Source organism: Acanthochromis polyacanthus, chromosome 7 (genome assembly GCF_021347895.1).
Source record: "Acanthochromis polyacanthus isolate Apoly-LR-REF ecotype Palm Island chromosome 7, KAUST_Apoly_ChrSc, whole genome shotgun sequence".
Lineage (NCBI taxonomy): Eukaryota > Metazoa > Chordata > Actinopteri > Pomacentridae > Acanthochromis > Acanthochromis polyacanthus.
In genome coordinates this window covers 41,494,266-41,511,871 of record NC_067119.1, presented here as the reverse complement: position 1 = coordinate 41,511,871, position 17,606 = coordinate 41,494,266, and the positions used below count along the sequence as shown (strand labels likewise).

Below are 17,606 nucleotides of genomic sequence, written 5' to 3'. Positions count from 1 at the left end.
AAAAATCAAGTTCTGTAATCCAGTTAGACTTTTTACTTGTAAATGTTATTTTTTTTAGCTTGGATGACATAGAAATAATGCCTTTTGATTCAATACACTACCATCACTTTGTCAGAGCTTAAAAATTTCAGTTCATCATGAAACAGTTGGATTTTAAGTTCTGCTAATGTAAAAAAATATTTGATGACGTGTAAACGGCCCACACTCTCTCTTTCCCGCATGTGCGAGCGGCCATGTTTAAGGCCAGAGTGAGCACATGGTGAGCAGCCGAAGCACAGCCGAAGCTCATTGAAGCATTTTGATGAACGGTGAGTAATTTTATGCTTATTTGCATTCGCTCAGGATTCTGTTGATGATAGCCTACTGTAACTGAATATCGAAATCTGGAAGTCCTTACTTTTAAATGCGTGCAGTGTTGGTAGGGCAGTCTGTGTGCCGAGGTAAAGTTAGCTAGGTGATGCCTGTACTGGCTTCAATGCGGGAGGAATGGGTTAATTTCGGCATGTGACTAATAAACCGGCGCACAAATAAGTTGTGTGTTGGCGAGTTGTATTTATTATTTCGTCTTATCTGAATCACAGTCTAATTCTGGGTTACCAGCCGTCCCTTAAAATACCGAATTGTCCCGCATTTGAAACTAAAATAGGCGGTCGGTATTGAATCCATAAGGAGGTGACAGCCTGTGAGAAGCTCACCTGCTTGGGATTCAGTGGTAATATGTTTTTTCCTGTGGATTAAATTAAATGTATCAATGGATAATGTTGATACAATTTTATGAAATGGACAGCTACACTTATATTTACAAATGTATTGATAACACGATGTAACCGCTCATCAGGCTGTCGTCTGACCAGGACGACAGGCACACATATTACGCGCCTACGGAGGAAGAGCACATTATGACGGCCCTCTGGGCTCCCAAAATATGAGAAAAGTTAAACAGGGCTATGATAAAACCAACAGAGAGGGACGGGGGAGCTAAAGGAGTTCATTATGATTCATAAACGAACCAGCAGACACCGTGGTGCGCTCCGTAACGGCACAGCCATGCGTCCTAACGCACACACACCTTCAGCTCTGTGTGGACAGGTCTGACTCTGTCATGACTACACAGATAAATGTTTCCCTTAAGTTTTATGGAAGAAAAGAATCAAACACTAGTCATTTAAATTGCTGTAAGCCCACTACTGCTTTGTTTATATTGATTTAGGGGAGACCGGGGATGGTTGTAACACTTGATGAGTTCTAATACCACAGTTTTCTCCTGTCAGTATAAAATGGGAGACACATGATTTCATTTACTCCTCCATGATCACACACAGGCACTGACAAGGCTGTAAACAGTTGTGTGTAAAACCCTGATCCTAACACCTTTTAATTTCTTCTTCAAGGATGTGGAGGAGCTCGATGCAGACCCTGCCATGCAGTGATGAAGATTGCCATCATCGGTGATGGGTGTGCAACCATCATTGTTGAGGGAAACGAGATCCTGCAGGGGATTGATGTTGCCAGATCCTGTGCCTTGCTGATGAGAGTAATCTTTGTCTGGAGAACGCAGCCTACAACTTCTGCTGTTTGCACTTTAAATGATTTAGTGCTGCTGTTAAGGATTTAGTGTTATTCATAATTTTAATAAATGGTTCTTATTAATTTGAATATTTCTGTCTGAATTTTTGTTCATTTTGAACACCAGGAGAGTTTCTTAGCTGCTGAACATAACCTTACTATAGGACAGGACTTAACTTCACTCTTGCAGACATCAGCTAATTAAGTTCTTGTTACTAAGAAATTTGTTTAATTGTGGCCAGAAAGCTTCTTCACCTTACTTAAAAATTATGTTGGATCAACTTAAAAACTTGCATTCATGTTGACAATTATTAAGTTGTTGTTACTCAGAAATGCATTTTTGTTCGGACTAAAAGGTAATTCAACATACTCAAAACATTGCTTTGACTTAATGTAATTCTGCCAGCTATTGGCTCAACTTAAAAATTTGAGTGGAAACGGTTAACATAAGTTTTTATGTTGACCCAGTGTTTTATTTATTAGAGTGCAGAGAAGACACAGAGAAACTTGTTCATGCATTGATTTCCAATCGGTTAGATTATTGTAATGGTGTCTTTACAGTTCTTAACAAGAAATCTATCAATCAGCTGCCAGATTCCTAACCAACACCAGGTAACTGGACCACATTACAGCGGTCCTCACATCACTTCCTGTTCGTCAAAGGATGGAGTTCAGAATCTGACTCCTGGTCTCCAAAGCACTGAAATACATCCTGGACTTCTTATCTCCACATGAAGCATCCAGAGCCCTCAGGTCATCAGGGACTGGTTTACTGTGAGTTCCCAGAACCAGAACCAGGACCAGTGAAGCAGCATTCAGTTATGATGCTCCTCACCTGTGGAACAAACGTCCTGAACACCTGAGATCTGCCCAGACTGTCGGCTCGTTAAAATCAGGCCCGAAATTCAGATTGTTTCCTGCAGCTTTCTCTTAGATGCTCAATCTACTTTCTTGTCTTTTTAATGCACTTTTATGATCCTAATGTCTACTTCTATGTTTTATTTCTATGATTTTAATGTCTGTCTACCTTTAAATCATTTTTCTGATTGTATTTCTTTGCCACTGTAAAGCACCTTGGATTGCTTTGTGTATGAATAGTGCTCTACAAATAAACTTGCCCTGGACTCAGAACAGAGATCTACACTTTCTAAAGGTATTAGTAAGTATTGCACCAAATGTTTAAAACAAAAGTCTAGTATATATAAAAGAGTTGAAATGTTAAATAACTTTCAAATCAAATATTGCTTCCACTCGTGTTCTTCAGGCACACGGTGTCCAGATAAAATCCCTGCATGAGAAGTGATAATAAGCAGCCAGATTACTTGTGGACTCAAGTGTCCACACCTCTCTTCATCTCACACTTTAGACGGCTGTAATGAAGCCGGTGTCTCCCCCCTGCGTCCCCCGTCCCCCACCTGTCCGGGCTGCTCTTCCTTTTATGGTGTCGCTTCCTTCAGCAGCTCATTTGGATGAGGAGAGCCGAGCAGAGCGCAGCGCTCCACACCGCCTCCATCCTCCATCCTCCATCCTCCGTCCTCCAGCTGCGCTCTGAGCCCGCAGCTCTCCGGAACGCTCCGTTTTTCTCAATCCAAACACAAAACCAAGACAAACATGAGATAATTAAAGTCCTGGCTCGCTGGATGCGGATGATTTTTCCGTCTTCTGGTGGTTTTCTCTCTTCTGTTTCCCTCGCCGATCAGTCTGTGGAATGGTCTGCGTTTTCTCCCCTGAGTCGTGTCCACTTCAGCATGGGAACTGCGGTGTCCAAAAGGAAGAATCTGAGGAGTGATGCTATTTCTTCCGTGGCCGCAAAAGTTCGGTGAGTGTGTCCGCTGGATGTGCGCTCTGCTGCCGGTACCGGAGCGCAGCGCGGAGCGGCCAGCTGCCCTCAGACCCACACCTTCACACGACTGTATGTTCAGACAGATTAAAGTTGGACGTAAATTTATCAGAGGTAGTAGACAGAAATGACAAACCAATGCGTTCTGATTAGCTTTTAATCCCACAAGCAGGAACCAACTGCTCCTGTTAAGTTTGACTCTTCTGGAAGTTTCGCTTCGGTTTCCTGCTTTCTGTTGCTGACTTATTTTATCTCAGTGATGTTCTCTGTCTAAACTCAACAGTGAGAAAATGCATGTATCTTCTCTGATGATAAATGTTTCAGAAGCCGTTGCGCTGTTCATATTTCCTCACCTTTAATAAGCTCAGTGTTGTGGGATGGATCAGGGTGTCTTTGTGCTGCAGCTCTGATCACGAATGCAAACATCCTGAACAGGTTCACCATCTAAATGCAGATGGAGAAAATAAGTTCATAAACAGGTCTCTATTTGGAGTGGTTTTCTTGCAGTGTGGCTCATTTTAAACTTTCATTTGGGTTGCTTTAGGGCGTGTATTTCTTCTCATTCTGACCCTACTATGAAGGTTTCTTGGTAAAAATGATTCTGACTGTAGGACACATATTTATGATCTGGGAAAAGCTGAGCTGCCGTTACAAGGTTTCGTTGTTTCATCCGTTTTTCTCTGATTATTAGAAACTGAACATATCGTTGCTGACAGACTAAGCCTTCAAATATGACAACTGGGAAACTGAGCAAGTCTTCTGGACAATTTTAAATAATTTGTGACATTATGCAGGCAAAACAATGACATTATTATATTAACTGACAGTGGAAATAATTAACCTATGAACTTAAACTGGTTTCTGATATTACTGTTTGACTATGCAGCATTAAAACACTGCCCTTTGTTGGATTTTCATGCCGTCTTATTTGGTTTATTTAGCTTTCTTGTTATGCACTCCTTTCTACAGAGAGAAGGTACAGTTGAAATGCTGTGAACTCCACCGTATATCGTAAAGACATAAGAAAAGTCTTCAGTTTTTGTTGTGTCCTTCTGTTGTCTGCTGTATCTCCAGCCTTTGCTTTAGTGACATAGTCGTCCCTAAACGTCCCGCTGGGTTCACTGGACTTGTGACTAATTCTGCCGACATTTAGCTTTGAATGTATGAGTCAAGCCAAAGATCTTTGTGTCATGGGTGTCGGATCACTTTGTTCTTGGTGTGAAGGTTGCAGGATGACTAATGTTTAGTGCTGGGAGACTGCACCCCAGTCGCCCACTTACTGACCTCTGAAGCAGAAAAATGAAGCACTTCTGTTCTTAGATGTGTGTGCGTTCATGTAGCTGCTTTCTTCCATAAAGTACCAGATCATGTGCACAGCTTCTCTGCAGTTAAGAAAGCCGACGCATGCTGAAACACACAACACGTGACTTTTCCATCTACTTCCACATTCCCTCCCATGCTCCTTTTGCACACATTCTCCCGGTCTGTCTTCCTTTTACTGTTCATCTGCTTGTAGCCGCCCTACCCGCCTCGCTCGCTTTCTCACACCTCATGCTTTAACTCTCCATAAATAACACCGATTTCAGCCAGCATCTCAGGCACGCATATGGACCACAGCCAAGGCTCGAACAGGACATACTTCCCGCTCTGTCAGTGACGGCGGCACTGTAGTTGACGAGGACTTTAATGGCTCTTAGTGAACAATAGCTCTTCCCCCTGAATCCAAGCCGAGTCGGGACTAGTCTCGACTCTGCTGGATGATCTGAGTTTATCTCTTGTGCGGTGAACGAGCAGGGCAAAGCCTTTCACCTCTCGTTTAGCCAATCTGATCCCACATCCTTGTCTTTGAGTGAGTGTGAAAAGCAATGCAGTGGAGGGATTATTGTGGAACTAAGTGTGTTTAATAGGACCATCTTCTTCTCCTCCTTTTGACCTCATCACACATCTGTGCCTCCAAGTCCCACTTCTTTTCACTATTTTGCCAGAGCGTGTTGCAGAGATCTCAGAAGCTTTAGTTCCTGCTGAATGATGGTGCAGTGGTCAGATCTTAAATTAATGTCACTGATCAGATTATCTGTTTGGAATGTTCACTGATTATCATATTGAAGAACTGAAAACTGGAACAGAAAGGACGGTTTAAAATCATTTTTTCCCACACACAGAGGGATGAAATGTGATAATCAGCTGGAACTAACTGTGCAAGCCATTTATCCTTGCAAGTATTGTTGTGGGGTGACCTACAGCTTCAAATACTGCTTACAGTCTCCTCTAACTGTTGGCAGCTGTGGGATAAAGCTCGCCAAATCCAATGAAGGAAAGCTTTAGGGGTAAGGAGTGTTGTACGCTGTTCAATGCAGCCTCTTTGGTTAAAGTACACCAGTGTTTTAAAGTCACTAAAGAACAATTGTAGATTGGATTGTAGGCCTCGGAACAGGCAAGTATGAGGAAAAGAAGCAGCCATTTAGCTAATGTTACCTAATGAAGGGTTGTTTGCACAATGCCACATGCCATAAATGAGGTAATTTGTGCGAAATGTCCTCCTTCAGGACGTTACAGTCGAACTCTAGCTTGATGCTGGGTGACAGATTCACATTACAGAACCCTCGTTTGTGCTGCTGAACTGTTGCTGTGCTTTCTTCAGCCATGGACACTGCAGGTTTCTTCAGTGTCTGGGTTGTAGCCATAGATGTAACTCTGGTTCCTGACATGAATGCGGTGCCAGTTTGACAAAGACTTTTAATGTGTGTTCTTGGAAGCGGTCAGAGAGGTTTTTCTAGGAGCTCTGGAAGCTGTGTGTCGCTGCACAGGGTGACTGTTTCTAAGGAATGGCAATTGAATTTAAATCAGGTGCAGTTTCTACTTTTTATAGTCCAGAGATTTATTCATCACACCTCATATTAGTCAGACAGCAAGGAATAAAAATAATTTAAGCTAGGCCTGCTAATGTGGGTTATGGGAGTTTTAAGTGGGAAAAAAAACAGAAAATTGGTGTATACAGATGGGAAGAAGGCAGAGGAATTTCTCTGGTTTATAGAAATAAACCACATGCAAACAGTGTATGGTTTACTGCACATACTGTCTGGTTTCCAAAGCTATTTTATCCATTACTGGGATCTGTGCTACCTACACAAGCACCAATTATTCACCATCTGGCAAAACAGTGATACGTTTCATTTCAGGCATTGTTCAAAACAGCTACATATTCTCTGAATTTTCCTTTTCAAGTTCTTTTTTTTAATTGAAATAAACTTAAAGCTTGGAAGCCATTTTTTCAGTGTGCTGTAAAGGTGAAAAAGCGTGCAGCATTCAGTGATTTAACGAATATGTGTCCCTTTAAATGACAGAAAAGTTAAGAAACTCCTGTAACAGAGTAAGGAACTGATGGTGTTGTGTTGGCATCTTCAAATCATATTTGAGTCAAGAGAGTTTTGCTTTCAAACAACATGTAGTTTATCAATGGCATTTAAAATATAGAAGCAGACTTTGCTGTCAGTATTCAGTATTATATGTAAGGTTTAAACATAAAAGCATAGATTGACATTTTCTGTGTGTAGTCCTGTGACAGACTGTTACCTGTCCAGGTGCAACACGGTCTCACGGGGATTCGTGAAACTGTTACGTAAATTTTTTGTTTCTTTTTCGTGCGCACCAACACGATTTCGTCATGTTTTTCGTGCCGCTCACCACGAAATGTTTTTCATGTTGCTCACAACGAAACCCGCTGTGGTAATCACAGCTGAAAGTGGTTTATACCGGCGGATTCATGACGATCTAAGCTGTCCATCGGCGTATACTGCTTGTGTGATCGCGTTTGCGGCCGCCGGCCGCCGGACATTCTTTAAATTCCTATGCAAATTGGTAAGTGTACCACCGGGTTATGGTTAGGTTATGGTTAGGTTATGGTTAGGTTATGGTTAGGGTTATGGTTAGGGTTATGTTTAGGGACGATGTCATGCAAAATATAACGTTGGATTCGCCATGGTTTTACATTAAAAATATAATACACACATTCGTTTGAAATACGTTCTGGGTGGCACGAAAAGTCCGCCGTTTAAAATACATTGGTGCGCATTTTGTGGTGAGCGGCACGAAAAACATGACGAAATCGTGTTGGTGCGCACGAAACCGAAACAAAAATTTACGTAACAGTTTCACGAATCCTCGTGAGATCGGGCTGCCAGGTGAACCCTGCCTTCACCCTCAGTCAGCTGGGATAGGCTCCACCCCCATGACCCTGATGAGGATTATGATAACAGACAATGGAAGACAACCCTAGGTATATTCAGTTGTTGTCTTTAATGTTGAATCATCTCCTTAGACGTCCTCTGTCAGTAGAGAGCTGGGCTCATGCCTTCTTTGACTGTTTCCTCCCTCGTCTCTGTGCTGTTCTTTGGTAGACTGAGTGAGAGTGGCTGGCAAACATGAGCGTGCTGTGAAGAGTTTGTTGACAACACCTTGCAGGATTTTGGATTTTGGTTATGATATTCTGGTTTGGAGTTGTGCTGTGGATATGATGTTGTGTCTGCGTTTTGAAACAGCCTGAAATGGACTTCATTAGTTTTGGTCTAGTCCCCTAACTTCCAACATCCATCCATCCATTCTCTATCCACCGCTTTATCCTCACTAGGGTCATGGGGGGTGCTGGAGTCTATCCCAGCTGACTCAGGTGAAGGCAGGGGACACCCTGGACAGGTCACCAGTCTGTCACAGGGCTTAACTTCCAACATGCAAGACATTTTTTTTGTCTGCATGTGTGGTGTCATGTTGGCAGAGCTGGGTTTATCAGGACAGTCAGGAGAAATGGGATGGCAGCAGGGACAATGACTTTAAATCTGCTTTTGAAATTGGCTGATTTGAAGTCGATAATCTTTTTTGTGTTGCGGTCCCTTGTAATGCTGGTTTCTCAGTGCTCTTTCTGTTTTAATCCACCAAGAGGACTGTGTGAAGAATGAAGGAAAAGGTTAAAGAGGTTGATGAAAGTCTTATGGGCTTGCAGGATCTTTCCTTCCTTTACTGAGCACTTAATATGTGTTTAATGTCTCATTTTTAAGTGGAAGTGGAGAAAAATTAGTCTTGTTTTATGCTGTGTGCCTGCAGCACTTAGTGATGATGTTCCAGGCTGCCTCCCTGGCCTGTTTATGACAAATAGAAGAGCAGACCAAAACCAGGCCGTCTGCTTTGATCAGCCGCTCGATGGGGAAGATTACGAGCACTTTAAAGCTCAAGTCGTCTTTAATATTTCAAGAATGTTTGAGTCACCTTTGAAAGGAATTGCACAGCACAACAGTTTTCAGGCAGTAATAGTTTCCACTTTGATGAAAATGTGATTTCATGGCCTCTTTCCCACAGGACTGTGTGTGCAGCAGCGACTCTGTCCTCACTGCTGCACAGATTAGCTCCAGCCATGGTCCAAAGTGCCTATTAGCTCTGAAACATCTGGGCCCCTCTCTACAACATAAACCTGTCAGAATCACTGGTGGAAGGCCATATATGAAGCTGAGAGAACCAAATGTGACACGAGACGTTTTACACCAACAGTGGTAAAAGATTGTTTAGTATCTTTAATGCTGTCATGGTGTGTTGGCTTTATTAGCAGCTTCATTCATGTATTAAAGATGACAGAGAGGGACCAAAGGTTTTAGGCTCACAGTGGAACCACAGAACGACTGCATAAAATGGAATGTTACTTTCACTGATAGTTGTTGTGTTCAGAGCTTCACAGAGATTTTTAAAAGCTTAGTTTTAGCTCAGTTTAACCATCCTGAAGGCACGGTTTTTGGGGTCATTGCACTGACACAGAAAGGCATTCACTATGCAGCTTTTCCTCCACTCTCTGCAGTGCACCAGCCTCAGTGCACGATACCAGGCACCTTTACTGGACAGCTGACAGTGGAGACAGGAGATAGGGAATGATTCACAACACACATCAGCAGCTGGATGTGAAAGGAGAATGTTACGGTTTAAAGTGGACGTCACCACGATGCCAGCGTCTTTCATTTCACTGAGAGCCCATCAAGCTTTGGAGGAAAGGTATTAAAATAGTCAGATTTACTGTGCCCTTTATTTGCTGATACTTTTCATCTAGTCTGCTCTTACTCAGTCAGGTGAAAACAGTTATCACTTTTCCAGCTTCTCAGGCGTTCTGGTGATTGTAATATTGCAATAGTAATATGAGTCCCAGTTTTAGTGGAAAAAAAGAAGCTGATCTGACTTCAACTTTGATTAGAGAAGATGGTGGGCACCACAGTGTTTCATTCAGAATGGAATGTTTTGCTCATTCCAGCATGATTTGGACTTTGAATGCTGTGATTTTGTAAATATTTCAATTAGAGATGCAAATTTTGAATAATATTTACTGCTACTGCAGCTTCATCAGTGGACAGCTACTCCTGATAGAGCTACTTTTATGAGGCTCCACCTGTTGGTGCTACCAGGTACTACTACTGTAAATGCATTTTATGACAGGCATGCCGTCCATCTACTGCCTCATGTTAATGCATTTTTAATTGGATAGTTGATACCTCAGTCATACTAAAACATGTGCAGCCGTGCACAGATATTGCATTAAGAAAGACTGTAGTGTTATACATTATAAAACATATTTGCTGAACAGAATGCAGTTTCTTACAGTGGTCCAGGGTTAGGTCAGAAATTTACCAGCTATTGAATTTTCCTCAAGATTTATGTTTTTGTCAAAGTACACAACCCTCTGTGATTACATTCAGACCACTAGAACTAAAGACTGGGGTGTGGAGGCTCTCTGGGGTGCTGACAACTGAGGCAGTGACAGTAGGTTTCACTTAGGACCGATTAAAGTCCTTCCACACTGTGCTAGAATGACTTTGTTGGTCAAACATGACGCTTTCAGTGAAAAACCTCAGAGATCATAGATGGATGCCACTAACTGTCTGCTTTGTAGATGGTCATTAAGTCATCGCTGACCTTTGCTGACCTTCAACAACCAGAAAGAACTGCGACATCAATGCAGCCCCCTGCCCCCCACTGTCTCCTTCAGCCACAGAAATGGTTCCTGACTGATAATTGACAAAGTAATTATGGTCACATTTTTCAGGAGAACCTAATTAAACAGAGGAGAGGTCAAATAGAAATGCATTGTAAATGAGCTTTTTCACTGTAGTGCAGCACCCGTAATTCTGGGGTACTAATAGTTTGTGTGTGTTCTGTTTGGATGTTTTGAGAGCAGCCAGAACATGGAGGTTGGAGAGAACGGGCTGGAAAGTGATCGTTTAAAGCCACAGAGCTCATAACCTGAACATCGTCCCGGGAAACTGATTACGGTCATTTAATAAACCTTTTACCTGATTCCCCTTTAATATAAGCCAATACCAGCTCAATATGTCACCAGACCAGCACAGAAGTCTCCCAGCATGTTTGAGCCTCGTGTCCCTTTAGAGCAGGGGTGTCAAACATGTGGCCCGTGGCCCAAAACCGGCCCTCCAGAGGGTCCAATCCGGCCTGCAGGATGACTTTGTAAAGTGTAAAAATCACAGAGAGGACACTAACTGTAAATTTTAAACTTAGAAAGTTATAAATCTAAAATAATTTCTAGACCATGTCAAGTTGTTTTGATCATGAAGTAAAATGCCATATTGATCATTGTTCTTGTGTAACTTTGTGTCTCATTTTTGTCATATTTTGTCTTGTTTTTGTTGTTGTTTTTGTCTTTTTTGTCTGACTTTTCGTGTAACTCACATTTTTGTTGCTTCCTTTTTGTATTGCTTATGCTTTTTGTCTACTTTGTCATTTTGTTCCTTTTTTGACATTTTTGTTTCGTTTATGTTCATTTTTTGTTGCTATGTAACTTTTTGTCTAATTTTTGTCTGTTTTGTTTCATGTTGTTTGTCTTATTTTTGTAATTTTTGTCTTGTTTTGTTGTTGTCTTTTTGTCTGGCTTTTTGTTTGTCTCATGTTTTTGTCTTTTGGTTTCTCATTTTTGTTGTTTTGTGTTTCCTTGTTGTCTTGCTTATGTTTTTTGTCTTATTTTTGTCATTTTGTGTTTTGTTTTATTTGTTGTTTTTGTCATTTTGTGTTTCCTTGTTGTCTCTCTTGTGTTTTCCTTCTGTTTTGTTGGTTTGTTCCTTTTCTTGTCATTTTTTGTCTTGTTTGTGTCTTTTTGTTTGTGGTTTGCCTCGTTTTGTCATGGGTCATTATTTGTGTCCATATTTTGTAATGTTTTGTCTTGTTTTTGTTGGTTTTTTTAATCTTTTTTGTCTGACTTTTGTGGTTTTGATCATAAAATAAAATACTATATCATTCACTTCCTGATGAAATTGCACTTATTTTTCTTCAGAAATTTCAGATTGTTCATATCATTGTAAAAAGATAATTCATTAAATGTGAACATTTTCAGGATGTACTTTTTTTTGCTGTAAAACAAATGAAAAATTAGGAGTTGTGGTTATTTATAGGTTATTATGCTGTGATTTTACTGGTTCGGTCTACTTGAGATCAGACTGGGCTGAATGTGGAACCTGAACTAGAATGAGTTTGACACTGTTGCTTTAGATGAAATACTTTACATTTCAGTTTGGTTTTTTTCCCTCCGGTGCCTATTGATGAACCCTCTCACAGCCTCCTGGGAGATATGTGTAATTGCCTGACTCATGGCCTTTGTTGTCAGTGGAGTGTAGTGAAGCAAGTGTCCCTTAATGAAGTCATCAGCCTTTTACTGGCCAACCCTCCCAGTGAGTGCAGAGAGACAAGGTGAACACTGACACGACGACATAACGATCAGCACAGGCCTGACTGCTGCTGCATCCGTCCAAGTGCTTCCTTATGAGGAATCAATAGATCAACACGTTGTGAACAAATTCATCAGATTTTTAGACATTCATATCTACAACAAAATCCATAAATCACAGCTGTAGAGTACTGAAGGATCTGGAATATATATATAGAAAATTTAAGCATCTGAAAATCAGCAGTGGGAGTTCAAATATAATGAGTGGATGTGGTTGAGTTGAGAGCTAAAATGAACAAGTTGTGTTTTCAGGTTAGGCAGAAGTGCTGAATGTAGATGAAGTGTTAATTTAAGTAGGAGCCCTGAGTGATTTGAACTTGTCAAGGTGGTTGAACAGAGTTTGAAGTTGTCCACTGAGGAATAAACTCTAGAAACAGACAAACAGTGGAAGCACCAGTGGATGAAGAGGAGCTAAATGTGGCTAAAACGCAACGTGAGTGAAAATATAACTTCAGTTTAATTGTAAATGGACATGAAACCGCTCAGCAGCTGACTGGCTGGTGAGAGCCAGCAAACACGAATACTCCAAAACTTAACAACCGCTAACATTTCTTGACTGTTTTGTTGAGACATTTCATGGGAAACAGACGCTTTTAAGTTATAATACAAGACAAAAGGAGCCTTATGGAGGTCCTGGTGCCAGATACCACGAGGTTCCAACGGTCAGTGCTCACTGTTGGACCTGATCTGGGGTATGTAAAGGACCAGTACCAAACTTTATTTGACTTTCTGTCCACCATCATTTTCTTCAAATTTATTCTTACTCTTTACATTTGCTTTTGTTGAACAGTTCAGTGTGCTTTATAGGAGGGCTACCATGATGTCCTGTTAATTATAGCAGCAGGCAGGTGAGCAGTAAGATTGATCAGACTAATTTTGGTCTGTATAACCGATGGCCTCCCAGCGAGCGGATGGAGCATGGAGGGCACAGCGGGGTCAAAACTTAAACAAACCTCCTCTGTCAGCAGGAACTGAGGCTTCGCTGATCTTCCAGCCTGTCACAGTGAAACAGACGCACCGATCGTATCAGAAAACAGCCTCACTTCTAACAGAGTAGCTGCTGTATGGTTGACCACATTACGCTGATTGAAGATGAGTTTTGTCTGCTTTTCATTGAACATCAGCTCATCAGTGTTAACTACTTCTAGAATCACAGATTCCTCAGTAAAGAAAACCTCTAATCAAATGTAGCTTTCTTTGCACATTTTGACTGTATACATTCACCCGCTGACTAATATATTTTTTAAAGTAGTCATTTATTTAAATGCCCTTCTCTAAGTTCCTAAAAATGCAAGCGCATGGACCTCAGAACCTCACTGGGTTGAGCTGCAGTGCACATTTCACTACATACATTATATGAACAGCATTTTGCTTTGAATTGCAAATCAACATGCACTATGTTTGCACTGTGCAGCTTCACACAGTGCATGTTCCACAGGCAAACACTGCTACAAATGTGATTTTCATCTTAACAAGGGGCCAGAAGTATACATGTATGATGAGTGGGTAGTTTTTAGTGACAAACCTTACAGAGAACTGTGGTTCCACTGCATTAAAATGGAATTAAATATTGTTGGCTATTTTTGTCCCCTGAATGTACTGTTCTGGATCATTTTCCCTTCAGTGATGTCTCCAGTTGTTAGTAAAAGTTTGTGTATTAACGTTTGGCTATAACCTGCCTGGGATCATCCATCCGGGGGCGGCATAGCTCACTCAGTGGTTAGAGTGGCCGTCTCGCAACCGGAGGGTTGCGGTTCGATGCTCGATGCGGTTCATGCTCATGTTGAGCAAGACACCTAACCCCCAATTGCTCCTGGGATGCTGTACCGCAGATGACCCTGTGCTCTGACCCCTCGTCGGATTAATAAGGGATATAAAAATAAATAAATCTCATTACCTTTAAATCACCAAAGCAGAGCTCAGAGAAGACTGAATATTGGACCTACATGTTTGCAGCATCCACTGTTTCACTGTAGAGGGATGACATTTTGTGAACAGGGTCAAGAAAAGGATGCATACAATGATGTTTGAATCGGTTTCCACTTTCGGTCTCGTCCTTTTGGGATAGGTCACTGAAATCTGATAATGCACCTGAGACAAGTTCAGTTTTCGTTCTGTTCCTGGTGTCCTGTAAAAGGATTTATGCTGTTTCACTCTGATGAAATATAACGGATGTAGATTAGCTTAAGGAACTCTTAAGAAGAGTCCAGCAGTTAAGCAGCTTCATTGTTAGACAGGTTGCCCTGCCAGCAGCCTTCCTGCTACCTTAGCAGCATCAAACAGCTGTTTATTAATCTTGTATGAGTGAGGAACTTTGTTGTTACAGAGCACAGGCATCTTGAAAAAGCTGAAAGATTAGAGGGAGAAGAAAGAGAAGAAGGAAAAACAACAAGAAGCAGGGAGAAGCAGCGCTACACATGTTGAGAAGATAAAAGAAGAGATGTGGGAGGAGCGTCATGGGGTCGGTGGGGAGAAGAAGAGCAGAAGGAGGTCAGCATGTGAGGATCTGAGTAATGCTGAGTGGCTAAAGAACAGAAGGAGCTGCGTAAGACCTGATCACACCAGAAAGTGGTTCAGCAAAATGAATTCCTGCATCTTAAAGGCCTGTGGAAATGAACTGGCCTCTATCTGAACTTAGTGCTGCTGTTGTGTCCGTCCTTCGTCCACTTTGGAGACAAAATGCAGGAGCTAAGTTTTGGGACACTAACATAAATTCCTAGCCTAGCCATGCTATACCCATGTTTCTGACGGCACAAAGGTCTAGGGAAGCTCGACAGGGAGGGAGGCGGGCTAAAAGGTTGTCTATCAAATCACTCTGCAGCAATTGGGTAGGTATACAACCAATCAGCGCAACGAATAGGCTGACGTAGTTCCGAGAGCACCGGCGGATTGTGGCTAAGTCCCATTAGCTTCCCAACCAGCAGAGCCAACTGGTATATTAGGGATTTGCCATATCCCGTCGGCATAAGTCCAAATACGTCTTTCTTCTCAATGAAACACTTAAATGCCGTCCTTTGTTTATCTTTCAAGTTGAATTTTAGCTTCAAATCTTTAAGGGCTGTGGCCAAAGCCGAGTCGAAAGATAACCGTTTATTGTGCGCCGGTTGTTTCCATAGATGGTTGTTTCTGTCAGAATCGTCACGCCTCTGTCGTCACTTCGTGACACCCGCCTTCTGACTCTACACTTCATGGTGATTGGTCCGGCCAGTTTTAGGAGCATCCAGCCTCGAGCCTTATGGAGGGTAACTAGACCCACCCTGGCAGAGAATTAAATTCGTTGCCTTGGGTTGTCTTGCGCGGCTAGGCTAATAAATTCCAGCTTCTCACAGAGTAGTAGAGTCAAATTCTCAACTGAAAGAACCTCGAGTCCCAGTTTCCCAGTCACCTTCCCAGCCCTGTAAAACATCTGCGATCGATTTATGACACGCATACCACCGAGAAAAAATGAGCTGGTGAACTGACAGACAGTGGGCCTACATATCACCTAATCATATTATGTGAAAGAAGAGGAAAAACAAACTGGAACCATGAACCAGACTACTGTATGCACAGGCTACCGGCCTGCCAACTCTAAGTCAACTCTGAACATCAGGATTGGTCGAGCAGAGATGACTAGTTTTACACCACATGGATGCTTCAGACACTAAAATGTGTTCTAATTCTGTTTGTGAGGTCCAGAGACATGGCTGATGTCTAGACTAAATGAAATGGGCTCAGTGGACTGTGCTGCAACAGATTTTTAAATTGTGGAGTTCTGTGTTAGCATTTATTATTACTACCACGCTGGGAGCTCAGCTACTACTTTCTGCTTTCGGACCTTTGCTGATTGCAAAAGAATCCCAATCAATGGCAGGTAGAAACAATAACTGGATATTAAAGTCAGTACGTTTATGAGTTTAATATTGTGAATGTGAATGCCTTCAGATATCTTGGTTCGATCATGACCTCTAACCTCTGCCGAGATAGAGAACTCTCAGCAAGACTGGGCAGAACTGCGAGCATGTGTGATAACTATAAAAACTAAAGTGAGAGTCTATGACGCGTGTGTTGTGACTGTACTGATGAATGGATCTGCAGCAGACAACATACTGACGCCAAGAAGACCGACTGAACGCCTTTCACACAAGGAATCTGAGAGCAATCCTTAGTGTGACACGGAAAGACAAAATGACAAATGAGACTTCATTTGACATCACCAGTTCTCATCCCTTGTCACAACTGAAATCCAACCGTCTCTGGAGGTCTGGCGCACGTACACTGAGTGCCTAAATCCTGCCTGCCTCGACAGATCCGTCACAGTGTTCTGAAAGAGGGTACGAGGCCCGTTGGTAGACCTCGTCTCAGGTACAGGGACGTTCTGAAGAGGGACCTTAAAGACCTCAACATGGAGTGTTCATCAGGGACGTCCAACTGCACTGAGCAGTTTGGTGCTCCAAACTACACAAAGGAGTCAAAAATGACACAGCAGCACACCTAGAAACTGAAGAGACCCTGTCTACCACTATATCTATAAAACCTAGCTGATCTTCTGAAACTGGCCTGAACTCAACATTTAGGGACTTGTATATTTGGTCACTGATTTTACATCAGTTTTTGAATGAATACAATCAGATGCATTGAAAATGTTATTAAATTACACTGTATGTAGCACTCAGTAAGTGTAACATTTAATTTGTTGGTCTGTGCAGAAACCAGCCAAAGCAGAAGTGACCAGTTTCACCCTGCAGGCTCTCAGAGCTTCTCTCCATCTTTCTCCAGTCTGTTTGCTTGCTCCTATTCTTGTGCACCATTGTACATCCAGCGGTATGTACTGTGTGTACAGAACACTCCATCACACACAGAAAAAGCAAAACCACTCAGACCAGCAGACTTCTATCTTGCTTCTGTGCTCCTGAAGCTGTTCTTGGTGGCTTTCATCACTGTGCCATTTGATGTAAATGTTTCCCCAGGCGTCCATAAGCTCTGCCATTCCTCATATATACAGTCCTCCGGTTCCTTCACACATCGAGAGGAGGAAGGAGGCCTGGCATATGAGAGCAGAATATCATCTCATTTGTGGATCATCTGTCTGCTGTCTGTCCCCCACCTCCACTCCTTATTTAATGCTTTTTCCTTACCTATTATGCCTCCCTTCTTCATCCCGCTTCCCACTCCCTCCTTACTTTCTATTTTGGTCTTACAAACACGTCTCCCTCTTGTCACTGTGTTTCTTCTTCCTCCTCCTCCCCTCCCTCATGTCACATGGCTGAAAACATGCAGTAATGGGGAAAAAACCCCTCCAAAAGCAGAGAGCGGAGCTGCTCGTGTAGCTGCCGCGGCGTCGGGCCACGGCCAGACGAGTCCTTCTGTGATGTATAATTCATGCATTAAAACTCTCTGACACAAAAGTGTTATATGTTTTGTGTTTCAGGGACCTCTGGGCTAAACTATATATAAAAA

General features: G+C 42.2%; 1 protein-coding gene across 1 annotated transcript in view; it reads left to right on the top strand.

The window, feature by feature from the left end:
• Positions 1-3,015: 3,015 nt before the first annotated feature.
• nsmfb (NMDA receptor synaptonuclear signaling and neuronal migration factor b) overlaps positions 3,016-17,606 on the top strand; it is a 78,040-nt gene continuing 63,449 nt past the window's right edge. The window contains exon 1 of the mRNA XM_022218323.2: positions 3,016-3,385. Coding sequence (XP_022074015.2) covers positions 3,036-3,385 — 350 coding nt within the window. The 5' untranslated portion in view covers positions 3,016-3,035. The remainder of the gene's footprint in view (positions 3,386-17,606) is intronic.